General features: G+C 40.8%; 1 protein-coding gene across 1 annotated transcript in view; it reads left to right on the forward strand.

Moving 5' to 3' along the window:
* Positions 1-23,832, forward strand: part of TTN (titin) — a 244,207-nt gene that overhangs the window by 198,341 nt on the left and 22,034 nt on the right. Inside the window, exons 265-275 of the mRNA XM_017834916.1 lie at positions 42-17,147; positions 17,467-17,763; positions 17,868-18,455; positions 18,556-18,858; positions 18,988-19,284; positions 19,736-20,023; positions 20,111-20,410; positions 20,504-20,806; positions 20,973-21,278; positions 21,403-23,169; positions 23,264-23,560. Coding sequence (XP_017690405.1) covers positions 42-17,147; positions 17,467-17,763; positions 17,868-18,455; positions 18,556-18,858; positions 18,988-19,284; positions 19,736-20,023; positions 20,111-20,410; positions 20,504-20,806; positions 20,973-21,278; positions 21,403-23,169; positions 23,264-23,560 — 21,852 coding nt within the window. The remainder of the gene's footprint in view (positions 1-41; positions 17,148-17,466; positions 17,764-17,867; positions 18,456-18,555; positions 18,859-18,987; positions 19,285-19,735; positions 20,024-20,110; positions 20,411-20,503; positions 20,807-20,972; positions 21,279-21,402; positions 23,170-23,263; positions 23,561-23,832) is intronic.

Genomic DNA, 23,832 nt, shown 5'->3' on the forward strand with positions numbered 1-23,832 from the left:
AAGAATGTGCTGTAATGTTTTATCTTTTCCTTGCTTTTCAGACCCACCAGGTCCACCTGCAAATCCAAGAGTGACTGATACTACAAAGACAAGTGCATCTTTAGCCTGGGGCAAGCCTCACTATGATGGTGGTCTTGACATCACTGGCTATATAGTAGAGCATCAAAAGGAAGGAGAAGAAGAATGGGTAAAAGACACTATAGGGACTGCTTTAAGAATCACTCAGTTTGTTGTAGCTCATCTGCAGACAGGAGCCAAATACAATTTCAGAATCTCTGCCATGAATGCTGCAGGTGTCGGTGAACCAGCAATAATTCCAAGTGTGGAAATCAAAGACCGAGAAGAGATTCCTGACTTTGAATTAGATGCTGAGCTAAGAAGAACTCTTGTTGTTAGAGCTGGATTAACTATTCGGATTTTTGTACCAATTAAAGGGCGTCCAACTCCAGAAGTTACATGGACAAAAGATGATGTTTCACTCAAAGGACGTGCCAGTGTTGAAAATACCGACTCCTTTACACTGTTGATTGTCACAGACTGCACCAGATATGATGCAGGAAAATATGTAATGACTCTTGAAAATGCTGCTGGTAAGAAGACTGGCTTTGTAAATGTAAAAGTTTTGGATACACCAGGTCCACCAATAAACCTTAAGCCTAGAGAAATAACCAAGGACAGCATCACCCTCCAATGGGATATGCCTCTGGTAGATGGAGGTTCCCGTATAACAAACTATATTGTTGAGAAACGTGAATCAACTCGGAAGGCATATTCAACAGTCACAACCAACTGCCAGAAGTGTTCTTTCAGGATTCCTAATTTGGCTGAGGGATGTGAATACTATTTCAGAGTACTGGCTGAAAATGAGTATGGTATTGGTGAACCAGCTGAAACTACAGAACCAGTGAGAGCTTCTGAGGCACCGTCCCCACCTGAGAGCCTTAATATTATGGATGTAACACGGAACTCAGTTAGCCTAGCTTGGCCGAAACCAGAACATGATGGTGGCAGCAAGATCACTGGGTATGTAATTGAAGCACAGAGAAAAGGAACCAACCAGTGGGCACACATCACCACTGTCAAAACACTGGACTGCGTAGTAAAGAATCTAACTGAAAATGAAGAGTATACTTTCCAGGTTATGGCAGTTAACAGTGCTGGAAGAAGTGCCCCAAGAGAAAGCAGGCCAGTTATTATCAAGGAGCAAACTATGCTCCCAGAGTTTGACCTCCGTGCCATCTACCAGAAAACAGTCATTGCCAAAGCTGGTGACAATATCAAGATTGAAATCCCCGTACTTGGTCGTCCAAGGCCTACTGTGACCTGGAAGAAAGAAGACCAGATACTTAAGCAAACACAAAGAGTAAATTATGAAAATACTGCAACTGCAACCATACTAACCATCAATGAATGTATTCGAAGTGATAGTGGTCAATACCCACTGTCAGCCAAAAATATTGTTGGAGAAGTTAGTGAAGTAATCACAGTTCAGGTTCATGACATACCTGGGCCTCCTACTGGACCAATCAAATTTGATGAAATTTCATCTGATTTCCTGACATTCTCATGGGAGCCTCCTTTGAATGATGGTGGTGTACCAATAAGTAACTATGTTGTAGAAATGCGTCAAACTGACAGTACCACGTGGACTGAATTGGCTACTACAGTGATACGTACTACATTTAAAGCTGTTCGTCTTACTACTGGAGTTGAATATCAGTTCCGTGTTAGAGCTCAAAACAGATATGGAATTGGTCCAGCCATTACTTCAGGGTCTGTAGTTGCCAGCTACCCATTTAAGGTACCTGGGCCTCCTGGCACTCCTCAGGTGATAGCAGTCACCAAAGAAACTATGACCATTAGCTGGAATGAGCCAGTTACTGATGGAGGAAGCCCTATACTGGGATATCATGTTGAAAGAAAAGAGAGAAACAGCATTCTTTGGCAGACTGTAAGTAAAATGCTGGTATCAGGCAATATCTTTAAATCATCTGGACTTACCGATGGCATTGCATATGAATTCCGTGTTATAGCAGAAAATCTAGCTGGGAAGAGTAAGCCAAGCAAGCCATCTGAACCTGTGTTTGCCCTGGACCCAATAGATCCACCTGGTAAGCCAATACCTCTGAACATTACAAGACATGCAGTTACACTGAAGTGGACTAAACCAGAATATAATGGAGGTTTTAAGATAACTGGCTATACCGTTGAAAAAAGAGACCTTCCTAATGGCCGTTGGCTGAAGGCTAATTTCAGCAATATACTAGAGACTGAATTCACTGTAAGTGGTTTGACAGAAGACGCTGCCTATGAATTCCGTGTGATTGCTAGGAATGCTGGTGGAGCTGTTAGTCAGCCCTCTGAGCCATCAGATGCAATCACTTGTAGAGATGACATTGAAGCACCAAGGATAAAAGTGGATGCTAAATACAAAGACACCATAGTGCTGAAAGCAGGTGAACTTTTCAGACTTGAGGCTGATGTTTCAGGTCGCCCTCCACCAACTATGACATGGACAAAGGGAGAAAAAGAACTTGAAGACACAGCAAAATTAGAAATAAAAATGGCAGATTTCTCTACTGTACTTATCAATAAGGATTCCTCAAGAAGAGATGGTGGTGCTTATACACTTACTGCAACAAATCCTGGTGGCTTTGCCAAGCATATCTTCAATGTTAAAGTTCTTGATAGACCTGGTCCCCCAGAAGGGCCTTTGGCTGTGTCTGAAGTCACTGCAGAAAAGTGTGTGCTGTCATGGCTACCCCCACTGGATGACGGAGGAGCAAAGATTGACCATTATGTGGTTGAAAAACGAGAAACCAGTAGATTGGCATGGACAGCTGTAGCCACAGAAGTTCCAGTGACTAAACTGAAGGTTACTAAGCTGCTGAAGGGCAATGAGTACGTGTTCCGAGTTATGGCTGTTAACAAGTATGGAGTTGGCGAGCCTCTGGAATCAGAACCTGTTCTTGCAGTAAATCCATATGTGCCACCTGATCCACCTAAAACACCTGAAGTTACAGCAATTACAAAAGATTCCATGGTTGTCTGTTGGGGCCATCCTGATTCTGATGGTGGGAGCCCAATAACTAACTATATTGTGGAACGTCGAGACAGGGCTGGTCTACGGTGGGTGAAATGTAACAAAAGGGTTGTTACTGACTTACGTTATAAAGTGTCTGGACTAACAGAAGGCCATGAATATGAATACAGAGTCATGGCTGAAAATGCTGCTGGAGTCAGTGAGCCAAGCCCAACCAGTCCATTCTATAAAGCTTGTGATACTGTATTTAAGCCTGGTCCCCCAGGTAATCCTCGTGTTTTGGATAGCAGCAAGTCCTCAATTACAATAGCATGGAACAAACCAATATATGATGGTGGTTCAGAGATCACAGGTTACATGGTTGAGATTGCACTACCTGAAGAAGATGAGTGGAAGATTGTAACTCCACCAATAGGTCTAAAGGCCACTTCTTTTACCATCACTGATCTGAAAGAAAATCAAGAGTATAAAATAAGAATATATGCTATGAACTCTGAAGGTCTTGGAGAACCCGCTCTTGTTCCTGGGACTCCAAAAGCTGAAGAAAGAATGCTACCTCCAGAGATTGAACTGGATGCAGAACTACGTAAAGTTGTCACTATTAGAGCCTGCTGTACTCTAAGGCTCTTTGTCCCAATTAAGGGAAGACCAGCACCTGAAGTAAAATGGACAAGAGAACATGGGGAATCTTTGGATAGAGCTAGCATTGAATCAACAAGCTCTTATACTTTACTTATCATTGAAAATGTAAATAGATTTGATAGTGGCAAATACATACTGACAGTTGAAAACAGCTCAGGTAGTAAGTCGGCATTTGTGAATGTCAGAGTTCTTGATACCCCAGGAGCACCTCAAGATTTGAAAATAAAAGAAGTTACAAAATCTTCTGTTACACTCACATGGGAACCTCCTCTTATAGATGGTGGCTCTAAAATAAAAAATTACATTGTGGAAAAGCGTGAATCGACAAGAAAAGCTTATTCAACTGTTAATGCCAATTGCCACAAGACCAGCTGGAAAGTTGATTCACTGCAAGAAGGCTGCAACTACTACTTCAGAGTTCTAGCTGAAAATGAGTATGGAATAGGCCTTCCAGTTGAAACTTCAGAATCCGTAAAAGTATCAGAAAGACCACTTCCACCAGGGAAAATAACTTTGTTGGATGTGACAAGAAATAGCGTATCCTTATCTTGGGAAAAACCTGAACATGATGGTGGTAGCAGAATTCTGGGCTACATTGTAGAAATGCAAAGCAAAGGCAGTGAAAAGTGGTCAACCTGTGCTACAGTAAAAGTTACTGAAGCCACCATCACAGGACTGATCCAAGGTGAAGAATACACCTTCCGTGTTTCAGCTCAGAATGAGAAAGGTATCAGTGATCCTCGCCAGCTGGGTATACCAGTTGTTGCAAAAGATCTTGTAATTCCACCAGCTTTCAAACTACTGTTTACCACTTTCAGTGTTCTAGCAGGAGAGGACTTAAAGGTTGATGTTCCTTTTGTTGGTCGACCCAAACCAGCAGTGCTTTGGCATAAAGACAATGTGGCATTGAAGCAGACTACAAGAGTAAATGCAGAAAGTTCAGAAAACAACACAGTGTTAACAATAAAAGAAGCCTGCAGAGATGATGTGGGGACATATTTAGTTAAACTTACAAACTCTGCTGGTGAAGCAACTGAGACCCTAAATATTGTTGTCCTTGACAAACCAGGACCTCCAACTGGACCAGTAAAAGTAGATGAAGTAACAGCAGATAGTATTACCATTTCCTGGGAACCACCCAAGTATGATGGTGGTAGCTCTATCAATAATTACATTGTAGAGAGAAGAGACACTTCTACCACAACTTGGCACATTGTGTCAGCTACAGTTGCAAGAACAACTATAAAAGCATGCCGTTTAAAGACTGGATGTGAATATCAGTTCAGAATTGCAGCTGAAAACAGATATGGGAAGAGTACATATCTCACTTCAGAGTCAATCATAGCCCAATACCCATTTAAAGTTCCCGGTCCACCTGGAACACCTTTTGTAACAAATATCTCAAAAGACAGCATGCTGGTACAATGGAATGAACCAGTCAATGATGGTGGTAGCAGGATCATTGGGTATCATTTGGAGCGTAAAGAAAGAAACAGCATTCTGTGGGCTAAACTGAATAAAACACCTATTCCAGATACCAAATTTAAGACAACTGGTCTTGAGGAAGGTCTTGAATATGAGTTCAGAGTCTACGCAGAAAACATAGTGGGAATTGGAAAGGCAAGTAGAGGATCTGAATGCTATACTGCACGTGATCCATGTGACCCTCCAGGTCGTCCAGAACCTGTAATTGTCACAAGAAGCTCAGTAACACTTCAGTGGAAGAAACCTATATATGATGGTGGAAGTAAGATCACAGGCTATGTTGTTGAAAAGAAGGAATTACCTGATGGCCGTTGGATGAAAGCAAGTTTTACAAATGTCATTGATACTCAATTTGAAGTAACTGGTCTAGTCGAAAACCAGAGATATGAGTTCCGTGTTATAGCACGAAATGCTGCAGGTGTTTTCAGTGAACCATCTGAGAGCTCAGGGGCAATTACAGCAAGAGATGAAGTAGAACCACCCCATATAAGTATGGATCCAAAATACAAAGACACTATTGTAGTGAACGCTGGTGAGTCATTCAAGCTTGATGCTGATGTACATGGCAAACCAATACCTTCCATTCAGTGGTTAAAAGGCGATCATGAGCTGACAAGCACTGCTCACATGGAAATAAAAAGCACCGATTTCGCAACAAGCCTTAGTGTGAAGGAAGCCACAAGAGTTGACAGTGGTCAGTATGTCCTACTGGCAAAGAATGTTGCAGGTGAAAAGAAGGTTCCTGTTAACGTCAAAGTTCTTGATAGACCTGGACCACCAGAAGGACCTGTTGAGATTACCGGTGTTACTGCTGAAAAATGCACATTGTCATGGAAACCACCGCTACAAGATGGTGGTAGTGAAATTTCACACTACGTTGTAGAAAAAAGGGAAACCAGTCGCTTGGTGTGGACTGTCATTGACTCAAATGTGCAAACCCTAAATTGCAAAGTTACAAAACTTTTGGAAGGAAATGAGTATGTTTTCCGCATCATGGCAGTAAATAAATATGGTGTTGGTGAACCCCTTGAATCTGAACCAGTACTCGCAAAGAACCCATTTTCAGTGCCACTTCCACCAAAGGCACCAGAAGTCACAGCCGTTACCAAGGATTCTATGATAGTTGTATGGGAAAGGCCAGCCTCAGATGGTGGTAGTGAAATCCTAGGTTACGTTCTTGAAAAACGAGATAAGGAAGGTATTCGCTGGACAAGATGTAACAAACGCCTGATCAGTGAACTACGATACAGAGTGACTGGTCTTATAGAAAATCATGATTATGAGTACAGAGTTTCAGCTGAAAATGCTGCTGGTCTTAGTGAACCAAGCCCACCTTCCACTTACTACAAAGCATGTGATCCTATTTACAAGCCAGGTCCACCCAATAATCCTAAAGTTGTGGATGTTACAAGATCTTCAGTTTTCCTTTCGTGGGGTAAACCTATCTATGATGGTGGCTCTGAAATTCAGGGATACATTGTGGAAAAATGTGATGTAAGTGATGATGAATGGAAAATTTGTACTCCTGCAACTGGAATTAAGAATACCCACATGGAAGTAGAAAAATTAGTGGAAAAACATGAGTACAAATTCCGCATATGTGCAGTTAATAAAGCAGGAGTTGGAGAGCATGCAGATGTTCCTGGTTCTGTTATTGTAGAAGAAAAGATGGAGGCACCAGACCTTGACCTTGACATGGAATTAAGGAAGGTTGTAAATGTGAGGGCAGGAGGTTCCTTAAGATTGTTTGTTCCCATCAGAGGTCGTCCAACACCTGAAGTAAAATGGGGTAAAGTGGATGGTGACATCAGAGAAGCAGCTATTATTGATACCACTAGCAGCTTTACTTCCCTTGTTCTAGACAATGTTAACAGATTTGATACTGGAAAGTATACTCTGACCTTGGAAAACAGCAGTGGAACAAAGTCTGCCTTTGTCAGCGTAAGAGTACTGGATACCCCGAGTGCACCTGTTAATTTAAAGATCAGAGAGATCACTAAAGACTCTGTTTCACTTTCATGGGAGCCTCCTCTCTTGGATGGTGGAGCAAAAATAAAGAATTTCATTATTGAAAAGCGTGAAGCAACAAGAAAGGCATATGCAGCTGTTGTAACCAATTGCCACAAGACTTCATGGAAAGTAGATCAACTTCAGGAGGGCTGCTACTACTTCTTTAGAATTTCTGCTGAGAATGAATATGGAATTGGCCTCCCTGCAGAAACCAGTGACCCAATTAAAGTTGCTGAAATACCACAGCCTCCTGGGAAAATAACAGTGGATGATGTCACAAGAAACAGTGTCTCACTAAGCTGGGCAAAACCTGAACATGATGGTGGTAGTAAAATCATACAATACATTGTTGAAATGCAAGCAAAGGGTAGTGAGAAGTGGTCAGAGTGTGCTCGTGTAAAAACACTTGAAGCAGTTATTACTAACCTAACTCAAGGGGAAGAATATCTTTTTAGAGTAATGGCTGTAAATGAAAAGGGTAAGAGTGATCCTAGAGCACTTGCAGTTCCAATAGTTGCCAAAGACCTAGTGATTGAACCTGATGTTAGACCTGCTTTTCACAGTTACAGTGTTCAAGTGGGACAAGATCTGAAAGTAGAAATACCAATTGCAGGTCGACCTAAACCAACTGTTACCTGGGTAAAAGATGGCCAGCCATTAAGGCAGACAACAAGAATCAATGTAAGCGATTCAGCTGATCTCACTATATTGAATCTTAAGGAAACTAGCAAAGAGGACAGTGGCACTTATGAAATCACTGTGGCTAATGTTGTTGGGCAAAAGTCTGCCTCTATTGACATTATAACTCTAGACAAACCTGACCCTCCAGCAGGGCCTGTGAAGTTTGATGAAATAAGTGCAGAAAGTATTACCCTATCTTGGAATCCCCCAGCATACACAGGAGGCTGCCAAATCACCAACTATGTTGTTCACAAGAGAGATACAACAACCACTGTATGGGAAACAGTTTCAGCTACTGTTGCAAGAACTACACTAAAAGTGACTAAACTGAAAACTGGTTCAGAATACCAGTTCAGAATATTTGCTGAGAATAGGTATGGACAGAGTTTTGCATTGGAATCTGCACCAGTTGTAGCGCAGTATCCCTACAAGGAACCAGGACCTCCTGGCACACCATTTGTGACAACGGTTACAAAAGACTCCATGGTTGTACAGTGGCATGAACCAGTAAATGATGGTGGCAGTAGAGTGTTGGGCTACCATCTTGAGAGAAAGGAGAAAAACAGCATTTTATGGACTAAAGTGAACAAGACTATTATCCAGGACACAAGTTTTAAGACAAATAACCTTGAAGAAGGAATTGAATATGAATTTCGAGTTTCTGCAGAAAATATTGTTGGTGTAGGCAGAACAAGTAAAGTTTCTGAGTGCTATGTAGCTCGTGATCCATGTGATCCTCCAGGTCGCCCAGAAGCTATAATAATAAAAAGAAGCTCTATTACTCTACAATGGACCAAACCAGAATATGATGGCGGAAGTAAGATTACTGGTTATATTGTAGAGAAACGTGACTTACCAGATGGTCGCTGGATGAAAGCCAGCTTCACAAATATCATTGAAACTCAGTTCACTGTAACAGGGCTTACTGAAGACCAAAGATATGAATTTAGAGTAATTGCAAAGAATGCTGCAGGTGCAATAAGCAAACCTTCTGACAGTACAGGTCCAATAACAGCAAGGGATGAAGTTGAACTTCCCCGAATTTCAATGGATCCAAAGTACAAAGACACAATTGTTGTGAATGCTGGTGAAACATTCAGACTTGAGGCTGATGTTCACGGAAAGCCACTACCAACCATTAAGTGGTACAAAGGAGATAAAGAGCTTGAGGAAACTTCCAGATGTGAAATAAAGAACACAGATTTCAGTGCATTAATAGTTGTAAAAGATGCCATTAGAGTTGATGGTGGACAGTACATTTTAGAAGCCTCTAATGTTGCTGGAACAAAGACAGTAACAATAAACGTAAAAGTCCTGGACAGGCCAGGACCTCCAGAGGGTCCAGTCCAAGTGACAGGAGTCACAGCTGAAAAATGTGCATTGGCGTGGGCTCCTCCTCTTCATGATGGTGGCAGTGATATTTCTCATTATATTGTAGAGAAGAGAGAAACTAGTCGCTTGGCATGGACAGTGGTTGCTTCAGAGGTTTTACCTACAATGCTGAAAGTAACAAAACTCCTGGAAGGAAATGAGTATGTCTTCCGTATTATGGCAGTTAACAAATATGGGGTTGGGGAGCCATTAGAATCTGTGCCAGTGATGATGAAAAATCCATTTGTGGTTCCTGGACCACCAAAGGCCTTGGAAATTACCAACATCACAAAGGATTCTATGACTGTCTGCTGGACCCGTCCGGATAGTGATGGTGGTAGTGAAATCGTAGGTTACATTGTAGAAAAGAGAGACCGAGCAGGCATCAGATGGATAAAATGCAATAAACGGCGAATTACAGATTTGCGATTAAGAGTTACAGGATTAACAGAGGATCATGAATACGAATTTAGAGTTTCTGCTGAAAATGCTGCTGGAGTGGGTGAACCAAGCCAAGTTTCTCCTTACTTTAAAGCTTGTGACCCGATGTTCAAGCCTGGCCCTCCAACAAATACCCATGTTGTGGATACCACCAAAAGTTCAGTTCTACTTGGTTGGAGTAAACCTATTTATGATGGTGGTTGTGAAATCCAGGGATACCTTGTAGAAATCTGTAAGGCAGATGAAGATGAATGGTCGCTTGTTACACCACAAACAGGTATACGTGCCACTCGATTTGAAATCAAAAAGCTTACTGAACATCAAGAATACAAATTACGAGTGTGTGCTCTCAACAAGATTGGTGTAGGAGAGGCTGCATCAGTTCCTGGCACTATTAAACCAGAAGACAAACTTGAAGCTCCAGAACTTGATATTGATTCAGAGCTAAGGAAGGGTATAGTGGTTAGAGCTGGTGGGTCTGCTAGGATTCACATACCATTCAGGGGACGACCAACACCAGACATCGCATGGTCCCGAGAAGAAGGTGAATTCACAGAAAAAGTTCAGATTGATAAAGGCATAAATTTCACACAACTTTCAATTGACAACTGTGATAGAAATGATGCTGGAAAGTATATTCTTAAGTTGGAGAACAGCAGCGGTTCTAAATCTGCATTTGTTACAGTTAAAGTCTTGGACACACCAGGACCACCACAAAACTTAGTGGTAAAGGATATAAAGAAGGATTCTGCTGTATTATCTTGGGAACCACCCATTATTGATGGTGGTGCCAAGGTAAAGAACTATGTAATAGACAAGCGTGAGTCAACCAGGAAGGCATTTGCAAATGTAAGTGCTAAGTGTGGCAAGACAAGTTTTAAAGTTGAAAATCTTACAGAAGGAGCAATTTATTACTTCAGAGTTATGGCTGAAAATGAATTTGGAATTGGTGTTCCAGTTGAAACCAGGGATGCTGTCAAAGCCTCAGAGCCACCTCTGCCTCCTGGGAAAGTATTACTCACTGATGTGACTCAGAGAAGTGCATCACTTACATGGGAAAAACCTGAACATGATGGAGGTAGCAGAATTTTGGGATACATTGTTGAAATGCTGCCTAAAGGAACAGAAAAATGGAGTGTTGTTAGTGAGTCCAAAACATGCAACGCAGTGGTGTCTGGTTTGAGTCCAGGACAGGAATATCAATTCCGTGTGATTGCCTACAATGAAAAAGGAAAAAGTGATCCTAGAGCACTTGGAATTCCTGTGATAGCCAAAGACTTGACAATTGAGCCAAGTTTCAAACTGATGTTTAATACATACAGTGTACAAGCTGGAGAAGATCTAAAAGTAGAAGTACCATTTATAGGTAGACCCAAACCTACTATTACTTGGACAAAAGATGAGCAGCCACTGAAACAGACAACCAGATTAAATATTCAGGATACAACAACATCAACGATCTTACATATTAAAGAAAGCAACAAGGAAGACTTTGGTAAATATACAGTAACAGCAACAAATGCAGCAGGTACAGCAACAGAGCATCTGAGCATAATTGTACTGGAAAAGCCTGGCCCACCACAAGGACCTGTTCGATTTGACGAAGTTAGTGCAGACTTTGTTGTTTTATCATGGGATCCACCTGATTATACTGGCGGCTGTCAGATAAGCAACTATATAGTAGAAAAGCGTGACACAAGCACTACCACATGGAGCATTGTGTCAGCAACTGTTGCAAGAACAACTATCAAAGCAACAAAGCTTAAAACAGGTACTGAATACCAGTTCAGGATTACTGCTGAAAATAGATACGGAAAGAGCTCTCCTTTGGCTTCTAAACCAATTGTTGTGCAATACCCATACAAGGTGCCTGGACCACCTGGAACCCCATTTGTAACAGCAGCTTCCAAAGACCATATGATTGTACAGTGGCATGAACCAGTTAATGATGGAGGAAGCAAAGTTCTTGGCTACCATCTTGAGCGTAAAGATAAGAACAGCATTCTTTGGACAAAACAGAACAAGTCACTCATTACTGACACCAAATATAAAACAGATGGTCTTGAAGAAGGTCTTGAATATGAGTTCAGAGTTTCTGCTGAAAACATTGTTGGCATTGGCAAAGTCAGCAAAGTATCAGAACTGTATGTTGCCCGAGATCCTTGTGACCCACCTGGCCGCCCAGATGCCATTGTTGTTACAAGAAATAATATTACACTGCAGTGGAAAAAACCAGAATATGATGGTGGAAGCAAAATAACTGGTTATATTGTAGAAAAGAAAGAACTACCAGATGGTCGCTGGATGAAAGCCAGCTTTACAAATGTGTTGGAAACAGAATTTACAGTAAGTGGTCTTGTTGAAAACCAACGATATGAATTTAGAGTAATTGCAAGAAATGCAGCAGGTTGCTTGAGTGAACCATCTGAAAGTACAGGGCCCATTACTGCCAGAGATGAAATTGAAGCACCAGGGGCTTCATTGGATCCTAAATACAGAGATGTCATTGTTGTTCGTGCTGGAGAAACCTTTGTTCTTGAAGCTGATATCCATGGCAAACCTATTCCTGACATTTCATGGTCAAAAGATGGTAAAGACCTTGAAGAAGCAACTGCGAGAATGGAAATTAAATCTACCATTCAGAAAACAACTCTCACTGTCAAAGACTGTATAAGAGTAGATGGAGGTCACTATACTCTTAACCTCAAAAATGTTGGTGGCACCAAATCTATACCAATCACTGTAAAAGTGCTTGACAGACCAGGACCTCCAGAAGGACCTTTGAAGGTTACAGGTGTCACTGCAGAAAAATGCTACTTGTCATGGGCTCCACCATTACAGGATGGTGGTTCTAATATTTCACATTATATCATTGAGAAGAGAGAGACAAGCAGACTTTCATGGACACAAGTAGCAACAGATGTGCAGGCTCTTAACCTCAAAGTAACCAGACTCCTTCCTGGCAATGAGTACATTTTCCGTGTAATGGCTGTGAATAAATACGGAATTGGAGAGCCCTTGGAATCTGAACCAATTGTGGCTCGTAATCCATACAAACCCCCTGGTCCTCCTTCAACACCTGAAGTTTCAGCAATCACAAAAGATTCTATGGTGGTGACATGGGGTCGCCCAGAAGACAATGGAGGAGCTGAAATTGAAGGTTACATACTTGAAAAACGAGACAAAGATGGTATCCGGTGGACCAAATGCAATAAGAAAAGGGTGACAGACTTGCGATTCAGAGTAACAGGTCTTACTGATGGGCATTTCTATGAATTTAGAGTTTCTGCTGAAAATGCTGCAGGGGTAGGGGAACCCAGTGAGCCATCCATTTTCTATCGTGCTTGTGATGTATTATATCCCCCAGGTCCACCCACCAATCCAAAGGTTACAGATACTTCCAGGTCATCAGTTTCCCTTGCCTGGAGTAAGCCTATTTATGATGGTGGTGCTCCTGTTAAGGGATATGTAGTAGAAGTAAAAGAAGCTGCCGCTGATGAATGGACTACCTGCACCCCACCAACAGGCCTACAAGCAAAACAGTTCACCGTGACCAAACTAAAAGAGAACCAGGAATATAACTTCCGAATCTGTGCCATCAACTCAGAAGGAGTAGGAGAACCTGCTACTATACCTGGTGCAGTCTTAGCAGAGGACAAGATTGAACCTCCTGAAATTGAACTTGATGCAGATCTCAGAAAAGTAGTCACTGTACGTGCTAGTGGTACATTACGCCTGTTTGTCACCATCAAAGGAAGACCAGAACCTGAAGTTAAATGGGAGAAAGCAGAAGGAACAATTAGTGAGCGAGCTCAGATTGAAGTTACCAGTTCCTATACAATGCTGGTCATTGACAATGTCAATAGATTTGATAGTGGTAGATACAATCTTACATTAGAGAACAACAGTGGCAAAAAATCAGCTTTTGTTAATGTCAGAGTGCTTGATACACCTAGTGCACCTATAAACCTGACAATCAGAGAAGTGAAAAAAGATTTTGTAACTTTAGCCTGGGAAGCACCACTTATTGACGGTGGAGCTAAAATTACCAACTATGTAGTTGAAAAGCGAGAATCCACAAGAAAGGCATATGCCACAGTTACAAACAACTGCACTAAGAATTCCTTCAAGATTACTCAACTACAAGAAGGATGTAGTTATTATTTCCGGGTTCTAGCTGTAAATGAATATGGGGTTGGCTTACCAGCAGAAACAGCTGACCCAATTAAGGTGTCTGAACCACCTTCTCCACCTGCAAAGGTCATGCTTGTTGATGTGACTCGCAACTCTGTTTCAATTAAATGGGAAAAGCCAGAGAGTGATGGTGGCAGTAAAATTACTGGTTATGTAGTAGAAATGCAAACTAAAGGAAGTGTAAAATGGAGTGCATGCACGCAGGTGAAAACATTAGAAGCAACAATAACAGGCTTAAGTATGGGAGAAGAGTACAGTTTCAGAGTGATTGCTGTTAATGAAAAAGGAAAAAGTGATCCAAGAGAACTTGGTGTCCCGGTCATTGCAAAAGATATTGAAATCCAGCCATCTGTTGAGCTCCTTTTCAACACATTCACTGTGAAAGCTGGAGATGATCTTAAGATCGATATTCCATTCAGAGGGCGACCTCTTCCAACTGTTAGCTGGAAGAAGGATGGGAATCCCTTAAAACAGACAACCAGGGTAAATGTTGAGACATCAAAGACTTCAACTTCACTGTCCATCAAGGAAGCTTCACATGAAGATTTGGGACATTATGAATTACATCTTTCAAATACTGCAGGATCAACAACAGCTTCTTTAACTGTAGTTGTTCTTGACAGACCAGGGCCACCAACTGATGTTCACATTGATGAAGTTAGTGCTGATAGTGTAACATTGTCTTGGAAACCTCCAGAATATGATGGTGGGTGCCATATTAGCAATTACACTGTGGAGAAGAGAGACACTACCACAACAACATGGGAGGTAGTATCTGCAGCAGTTGCAAGAACATCAATTAAAGTATCTCGACTCATCACTGGATCTGAATATCAGTTCCGTATTTGTGCAGAAAACCGCTATGGGAAAAGCACTTACACTAATTCTCCTTCTGTTGTAGCAGAGTATCCATTTAAGCCTCCAGGTCCACCTGGTACTCCTCACGTGGCACACGCAACTAAAGCTTTCATGATTGTAACTTGGCAGGTACCAGTTAATGATGGAGGTAGCGTAGTACTAGGATATCACTTGGAGCGTAAGGAAAGAAGCAGCATTCTCTGGACAAAAGTCAACAAGAGCCTTATAACTGATACACAAATGAAAGTTACAGGTCTTGATGAAGGACTGCTATATGAATATCGTGTGTATGCAGAAAACATTGCTGGAATAGGCAAATGCAGTAAATCATGCGAACCAGTTGCTGCAAGAGATCCATGTGATCCTCCCGGTCAACCAGAAGTTATTAATATTACAAGAACATCTGTCTCACTGAAGTGGACTAAACCAGAATATGATGGTGGAGCTAAAGTAACAGGATATATTATTGAACGCAGAGAGATGCCAGATGGTCGCTGGCTAAAATGTAATTTTACTAATGTGCAAGAAACATACTTTGACGTAGGTGGACTTACAGAAGACCAGCGATATGAATTCCGTGTGATTGCAAAGAATGCTGCTGGACTCTTCAGTCAGCCATCTGAATCAACTGGACCTGTGACCGTAAAAGATGATGTAGAGGCTCCCAGAATCATGATGGATGCCAAATTCAGGGATGTTGTAGTTGTGAAAGCTGGAGAAGTGTTTAAAGTCAATGCTGATATTGCAGGTCGGCCAATACCAGTGGTTTCATGGACAAAGGATGGTAAGGAGCTTGAAGGAAAAGCTAGAGTTGAAATAGTCTCAACAGATTATACAACTGCAATAACCATTAAGGACTGTATCCGAAGTGATTCAGGACAGTATGTACTAACATTACAAAATGTTGCAGGAACAAAATCTTTGGCAATTAATTGCAAAGTACTTGACAGACCTGGCCCACCTGCAGGCCCATTAGAAATAAAAGGCCTTACTGCTGAAAAGTGCCATTTATCATGGGGACCCCCTCAAGAAAACGGTGGTGCAGATATTGATTATTATATTGTGGAAAAACGTGAGACCAGCAGAATTGCATGGACACTTTGTGAAGGAGAGCTTAGAACAACGTCCTGTAAAGTGACAAAATTACTAAAGGGTAATGAGTATATTTTCAGAGTGATGGGTGTTAACAAATACGGTGTTGGTGAGCCTCTAGAAAGTGTTGCTGTCAAAGCCCTAGACCCATTTACAGTTCCAAGTCCACCTACATCTTTAGAGATTACCAGTGTGAGCAAAGATTCGATAACTCTGTGCTGGGCAAGACCTGAGTCTGATGGAGGCAGTGAGATCTCTGGCTATGTAATTGAAAGGCGTGAGAAAACCAGCCTAAGATGGATTCGTGTAAACAAAAAGCCAGTTTATGATTTAAGAGTGAAATCATCTGGTCTCCGTGAAGGATGTGAATATGAATTCCGGGTTTATGCAGAAAATGCTGCTGGCCTCAGTCTCCCAAGTGAAACCACACCATTGATTAAAGCAGAAGATCCAATTTTCTTGCCATCACCCCCATCTAAACCTAAGATTATGGATTCTACAAGGTCAAATATCACAATTGGTTGGACAAAACCACTGTTTGATGGAGGTGCCCCAGTAACAGGATACACTGTTGAATACAAGAAAACTGACGAAACTGACTGGACAATTGCTATTCAGAATTTAAGAGGCACAGAATATACTATAAGTGGATTAGTATCAGGCTCTGAGTATGTTTTTAGAGTGAAATCTATTAACAAAATGGGTGTCAGTGAACCAAGTGATGTCTCAGAACCTCAGCTGGCAAAAGAAAGAGAGGAAGAACCTGCTTTTGATATTGACAGTGAAATGCGGAAGACTTTAATTGTAAGGGCTGGTGGATCATTCACAATGACTGTTCCTTTCAGAGGCAAACCAGTCCCAAATGTAACGTGGAACAAACCAGACACTGATCTCCGTGTACGAGCAAGCATTGACACTTCAGATAATTGTACATCTCTCACTATTGAAAAAGCAACAAGGAATGATTCTGGAAAATACACGTTAACACTGCAAAACATCCTGAACACTGCTACATTGACTTTAATTGTCAAAGTTCTTGATACTCCTGGCCCACCATCTAATATTGCAACAAAAGACATAACTAAAGAATCTGCTGTGTTATCCTGGGATGTTCCTGAAAATGATGGCGGAGCACCTGTAAAGAACTATGTTATTGAAAAACGAGAAGCTAGCAAAAAAGCATGGGTCACTGTGACAAACAATTGTCATCGCCTGTCCTACAAAGTGACTGGTTTGCAAGAAGGTGGCATTTACTACTTCCGGGTCTCTGGAGAAAATGAGTATGGTGTTGGAGTGCCTTCTGAGACCAAGGAAGGAACAAAAATAACAGGTATGTCTTACTATGAAAAAATATTTTCTAATACTTTATATATTTTAAAGTTTTTATTTTGAAATAATGTAAAAAAGTTTTAAATCCACTAACAGTAAAATAGGTAATTTTTTTTGTAGGTTTGTCTGTGGTTTAACAAATGAAAAAGGGATAAATAATAGCTTGAATTTTAAATTCTGTTTGCATTCTACTTAAAGTATTTCTAATACACAAGTTTGTAAAATATATAAATTTGAACCAGATGGCATTCCTGTGTAATTACGAATATAAAAAGTAAATACTTTCTATATTGTTTAACCTGTTGCATTTTTTTTCTCAGAAAAACCCAGCCCACCGGAAAAACTAGGAGTAACAAATGTCACAAAGGACAGTGTTTCTCTTTCATGGCTAAAACCAGAACATGATGGCGGAAGCAGAATTGTGAGCTACCTCATTGAAGCTCTGGAGAAAGGACAGCAAAAATGGGTTAAGTGTGCAGTTGTAAAGACAACTCATCATGTTGTCCATGGTCTTAAGGAGAACACTGACTATTTCTTCAGAGTGTATGCAGAAAACCAAGCTGGTTTAAGTGATCCTAAGGAACTACTACTTCCTGTTACAGTTAAAGAACAATTAGGTATGCTTCCTGACATGAGAACAAAAGTTGATACACATTCAATTGCATTCATATTTTAAAAGATAGAACATTTTTTAATGGTTTGAAACTGTTTTCTTTTTCAGAATCTCCTGAGATTGACATGAAAGGCTTCCCTCATAACACTGTATATGTTAGATCAGGATCAAACCTGAAAGTTGAAATTCCAGTTTCTGGAAAACCATTGCCAAAGGTGACATTGTCTAGAGATGGTGTTCCACTGAAACCCACTATGAGATTTCACACAGAAACCACTGCTGAAAGTCTCGTCATTAACCTTAAAGAAAGTGTGGCTGCTGATGCTGGCAGATATGACATTACTGCTGCCAATTCAAGTGGCACCACAAAATCATTTGTTAATATTGTTGTGCTGGATAGACCTGGTCCTCCTGTTGGTCCTGTTGTCCTTAGCGATGTCACTGAAGAGAGTGTAACACTCAGATGGCAACCACCAGCTTATGATGGTGGAAGTCAAGTTACCAACTATATTGTACTGAAAAGAGAAACAAGTACTGCAGCTTGGTCTGAAGTGTCTGCAACTGTTGCTAGAACAGTTATCAAAGTTATGAGGCTCACGACAGGAGAAGAATACCAATTCCGCATCAAAGCTGAGAATCGCTTTGGCATCAGTGATCACATAGACTCACAGTGCGTGGTTGTCAAGCTTCCTTACAGTGAGTAACATGCTTCTTGTGGTATAAGTTGATGTTTTAATGCTCCGATGTTGAAAATGTAATTTTATTAACAATTAACCACTTCTTTTGATATCATCAGCTACCCCTGGCCCTCCTTCTACACCATGGGTCACTAATGTCACCCGAGAGAGTATTACTGTTGGATGGCATGAACCAGTCACTAATGGTGGCAATGCTATCATTGGATACCACCTGGAAATGAAAGACAGGAATAGCATATTGTGGCAGAAGGCTAACAAGACCCTTATTCGCACCACTCATTTCAAAGTCACCACCATCAGCGCTGGCCTTATCTATGAATTTAGAGTTTATGCAGAAAATGCAGCTGGCATTGGAAAAGCAAGTCGTCCTTCTGATCCAGTCCTTGCAATTGACGCTTGTGGTATGTATTCTCTAGAAAATAAAGAAGCCCAACCATTTTGTTTCCCCTATGATAGTCTGTTCTGTGCAGTAAGCCAATATTCAAAACAGTTGTTATTCATTGGCAATATTCTTATGTTTCCTACTGCAGAACCACCAAGAAATGTCCGTGTCTCAGATATTTCCAAGACTGCTATCACTCTCTCCTGGCAGAAGCCAGCATTTGATGGTGGTAGCAAGATCACTGGATACATTGTAGAAAAACGTGATCTTCCAGATGGCAGATGGACAAAAGCAAGCTTCACCAATGTTATTGAGACTCAGTTCACAGTATCTGGTCTGACACAGAATTCCCGGTATGAATTCCGTGTCTTTGCTAAGAATGCCGTTGGTTCCATCAGTAATCCCTCAGATGTTGTGGGTCCTATCACATGCATTGATACATATGGTAAGTGTTTTGCAATGATATAATGGTATCATTTTGCGGTACTAGAAAGGTTAAAGGCAGTACTGTTTTGTAGATCCATAGTCTTTTAAATATGGAAGGCTAGTTTACAGTGATTGATTCAAGAAGCTTGAATGACTGTGAGCATTTGGTCATGATTGCAATGAACATCTTTGGCTATATCTGCATTTTAAAGTCTTATGGTATCTATTCTAGGAGCAACAGAAGTCTGCCCATGCCCCATGGCCGAAGTGATTATATTTATACATGTGATTGTCTTGTCTTGGTTCTAACTTGTTCTAGGTTTATAATTTAAGTTATATATGCTATATTTGATCTGTATTTATCAAATGCCTGTAAATATTATCTTAAATAAAGTACTATTATTTTAGTGTTTTATTAAATACAGGGCTAAAATAAGCATATTTTTAACTTATTCTTATTTTTTCTTAAGGTGCACCTGAAATTGATGTGCCACCAGAATATACAGAAGTGGTGAAATACAAAGCAGGAACTTCAGTTAAGCTAAAATTAGGCATCTCAGGCAAGCCTATACCCACAATTGAATGGTTCAAAAATGGCAATGAGGTACAAACCAGTGCACTAGTGTCTTTTGAAAACACAACAGAATTTGCTTCTATACTCATCAAGGATGCAAATCGACTCAACAGTGGCACCTATGAATTAAAACTAAAGAATGCCATGGGTTCAGCATCTGCCCATATTAGACTACAGATACTTGGTATGTCTTGAGACACGACTATATTTTACTATTAAACAATACCTCAGTAATAAATACTTAACATCTTCTTTCTTCTGCCTTTCACAGACAAGCCAGGACCTCCAACTGGACCTATACAGTTTAAGACAGTCACTGCTGAAAAGATTACAATAATGTGGGACCCACCAGCAGATGATGGTGGTGCACCTGTAACACACTATGTTGTTGAAAAGCGGGAGACAAGTCGGGTTGTTTGGTCTTTAATTTCTGAAAAACTGGAGGGATGTATCATAACTACAACAAAACTCATCAAAGGAAATGAATATTTGTTCCGTGTCCGCGGTGTGAACAAGTTTGGAATTGGTGATCCACTTGAATCTGAACCTGTTATAGCCAAAAATTCATTTGGTAAGAAACATATAAAATAACTTACACCACTGAACTGTCTTGTGTATTATTGGTAACTAGTACTAATCTACTGACATGTAATTTTTTAATCAGTTACACCTGGACCACCTAGTGTACCAGAAGTCACAAAGATAACCAAGAATTCTATGACCGTTGTCTGGAATAGGCCCACAGTTGATGGAGGCAGTGAAATATCAGGATATTTTCTTGAGAAGCGTGACAAGAAGAGTCTGAGTTGGTTCAAGGTTACTAAAGAAAGTATTCGAGACACCAGACAGAAAGTAACAGGTCTGACTGAAAACAGCGAATATCATTTCCGAGTTTGTGCTATCAATGCAGCTGGACAAGGTCCGTTCTCTGAAGCTTCTGACTTCTACAAAGCTGCAGATCCTATTGGTAAGATACAACATGCAGTATTTCCGATTGGTTAGAAATCCATGAACAATGAGCAATTAGTGTGGGATTGCACCAATGTAATGGAGGGCATATTTTCTTCCTCTTTATGATTAATTATAAATATGGATTCTGATTGGTGTTTTTTCCCCCTAATTATCATTTACAGATAAGCCAGGCTCACCAACAAAGCTGAAGGTTGTGGATACAACCAAGACATCTGTCACCCTTGGCTGGATTAAACCTACTTATGATGGAGGAAGTCCAGTTACCAGCTATGTGGTGGAGAAAAGGGAAGGCGAAGAGCAAGAATGGACTGTAGTCAGTACTAAGGGAGAAGTGAGAACAACTGAGTATGTTGTATCACACCTTCAGCCAAGTGTTAATTATTATTTCCGTGTGTCTGCTATGAATTGTGCTGGACAAGGAGAGCCTATTGAAATGATGGAACCCGTTCAAGCTAAAGATATTCTTGGTACTGTACTTTTTAGTGATTTATCATTTTTCTGTGGGGGTTTTGGTTGTTTGTGCTTTTTTTTCAAAGCATTTCTTATTTTACATTGCAAGCAGGCATTATTGATTTTTATTTATTTCCACAGTGGCAGCAGAGATTGATCTGGATGTTGCTCTCCGGACATCTATTGTTGCTAAAGCAGGTGAAGATGTGGAAATAATGATTCCATTTAAAGGAAGGCCTCCTCCAACAGTCACATGGAGAAAGGGTGACAAGAATCTTGGAACTGATGAAAGATATATAATTCAGAACACAGAATCATCTACATTACTTATTATTCCTCAAGTTACCCGAAATGATACAGGAAAATATGTTCTTACAATTGAAAATGGAGTTGGAGAAGCAAAATCATCATTTGTGAATGTAAAAGTACTTGACACACCTTCTGCTTGCCAGAAGCTGCAGCTTAAGCATGTTTCTCGTGGCACAGTTACACTGGTATGGGAGCCACCTCTTATTAATGGTGGTTCTGAAATAACAAATTATGTTGTTGAAAAAAGAGATGCTACAAAGAGGGCCTGGTCAACTGTTACAACAAAATGTTCTAATACCACCTTTAAGCTAACTAACCTGTCAGAGAAGACTTCATTCTTCTTCCGTGTTCTTGCTGAAAATGAAATTGGACTGGGTGAACCTTGTGAGACATCTGAACCAGTGAAAGCTGCAGATGTACCTGGACCTGTAAAAGACCTAGCAATGAAAGATTCTACAAAGAGTTCTGTTACATTGCAGTGGAGCAAACCAGACTATGATGGTGGTAGCATTATATCAGACTATGTTATTGAGAAGAAACTTCAGGAAGAGAAAGAATGGACATATGCAGGCACAAGCAAGAGCTGTGAATTTGTAGCTGAAAAACTTAAAGAGCTTTCTGTCATGGAATTCAGAGTCTTTGCTAAAAATGAAAAAGGCAAGAGTGACTCTGTTACTGTGGGACCCATTACAGTGAAGGAACTTATAATAACACCTGAGGCTGACCTTTCTGATATTCCTGGAGGACAGATTGCAGTAAGAATTGGACATAACCTGCACACTGAATTGCCCTATAAAGGTAAACCTAAGCCATCAATGAGCTGGCTCAAGGACAACCTCCCTCTTAAAGAAACAGAACAACTTCGTTTCAAGAAAACTGAAAACAAGATAAGCTTAAGCATCAAGAATGTGAAAAAGGAGCATGGTGGCAAATATACTTTAATTCTTGATAATGTAGTCTGCAGAAAATCATTCACATTTACTGTTATCACTCTTGGTCCTCCATCTAAGCCAAAAGCACCTTTAAGACTAGATGAAATCAAAGCAGATAGTGTAGTTTTGTCATGGGAAGCTCCCGAGGATGATGGGGGAGGAGAAATTACTGGGTACAGTATTGAGAAGAGAGAAACCTCACAAATGAACTGGAAGCTGGTGTGTTCAAGTGCTGCAAGAACAACATTCAAAGTGCCAAACCTTGTTAAAGACACTGAATATCAGTTTAGAGTGCGAGCAGAAAACAGATACGGAGTGAGCCCACCTCTTGTGTCAGCAGATGTTGTGGCAAAGCATCAGTTTAGACCACCAGGTGCCCCAGGCAAGCCTGTTGTATACAATATAACCGCTGATGGAATGACCATATCTTGGGATGCTCCTCCTTATGATGGTGGTTCAGAGATCATTGGATACCACGTTGAAAAGAAGGAAAGAAACAGTATTTTGTGGCAGAAGGTTAATGTTGCATTAATATCTAGCAGAGAATACAGGATTACCGGACTGCTTGAGGGCCTGGATTACCAGTTCCAAGTATATGCTGAAAACGCTGCAGGTCTAAGCCGAGCTAGCGAGCCAAGCAAATTTACTTTGGCAGTCTCTCCAGTGGGTAAGTGAAGATCAATCACTCATCCAAGAAAATTCTATTCTTGTAAACTATGGTGAGCAGTAATAAAAATAAATCTTCATTATTTTCCTTTCAGACCCGCCTGGTACTCCTGATTACATAGATGTCACTAGGGAAACAATCACCCTCAAATGGACCCCCCCACTGCGTGATGGAGGCAGTAAGATTGTGGCTTACAGCATTGAGAAACGGCAAGGAAGTAAAGACCGTTGGCTTAGGTGTAACTTTACTGATGTCAGTGAATGCCAATATACGGTTACGGGACTCAATGCAGGTGACCGATATGAATTCAGAGTGCTTGCAAGAAATGCCGTTGGTACCATCAGCCCGCCTTCACAGTCTTCAGGCTATATCATGACCAGAGATGAAAACGGTAAGAATTATTTATTAATATGCTTGTATTTGGGTACTGCAGCCAGATAGAGTTTCTGACTGTACCGACAGGAAATGGGAAACCAAGGGGCAAAGAACTTGTTACTGAGATCCTTCCATTCAATTCAGAACATTTATGTTTGTCCTCCAAGATGGGAAGGTCTAAATTAAAGACCCAAATCTGGCAGACATACATAATCAATTGCTGAAAGGCATGGCACTCTACATTTCTCTTGGATAAGCAGAAGTAGCAGCAGCAAAATTGGAAAGAAA

The sequence above is a fragment of the Lepidothrix coronata genome, unplaced genomic scaffold, assembly GCF_001604755.1.
Source record: "Lepidothrix coronata isolate B3197 unplaced genomic scaffold, Lepidothrix_coronata-1.0 Scaffold7, whole genome shotgun sequence".
In the NCBI taxonomy this organism is placed as follows: Eukaryota; Metazoa; Chordata; class Aves; order Passeriformes; family Pipridae; genus Lepidothrix; species Lepidothrix coronata.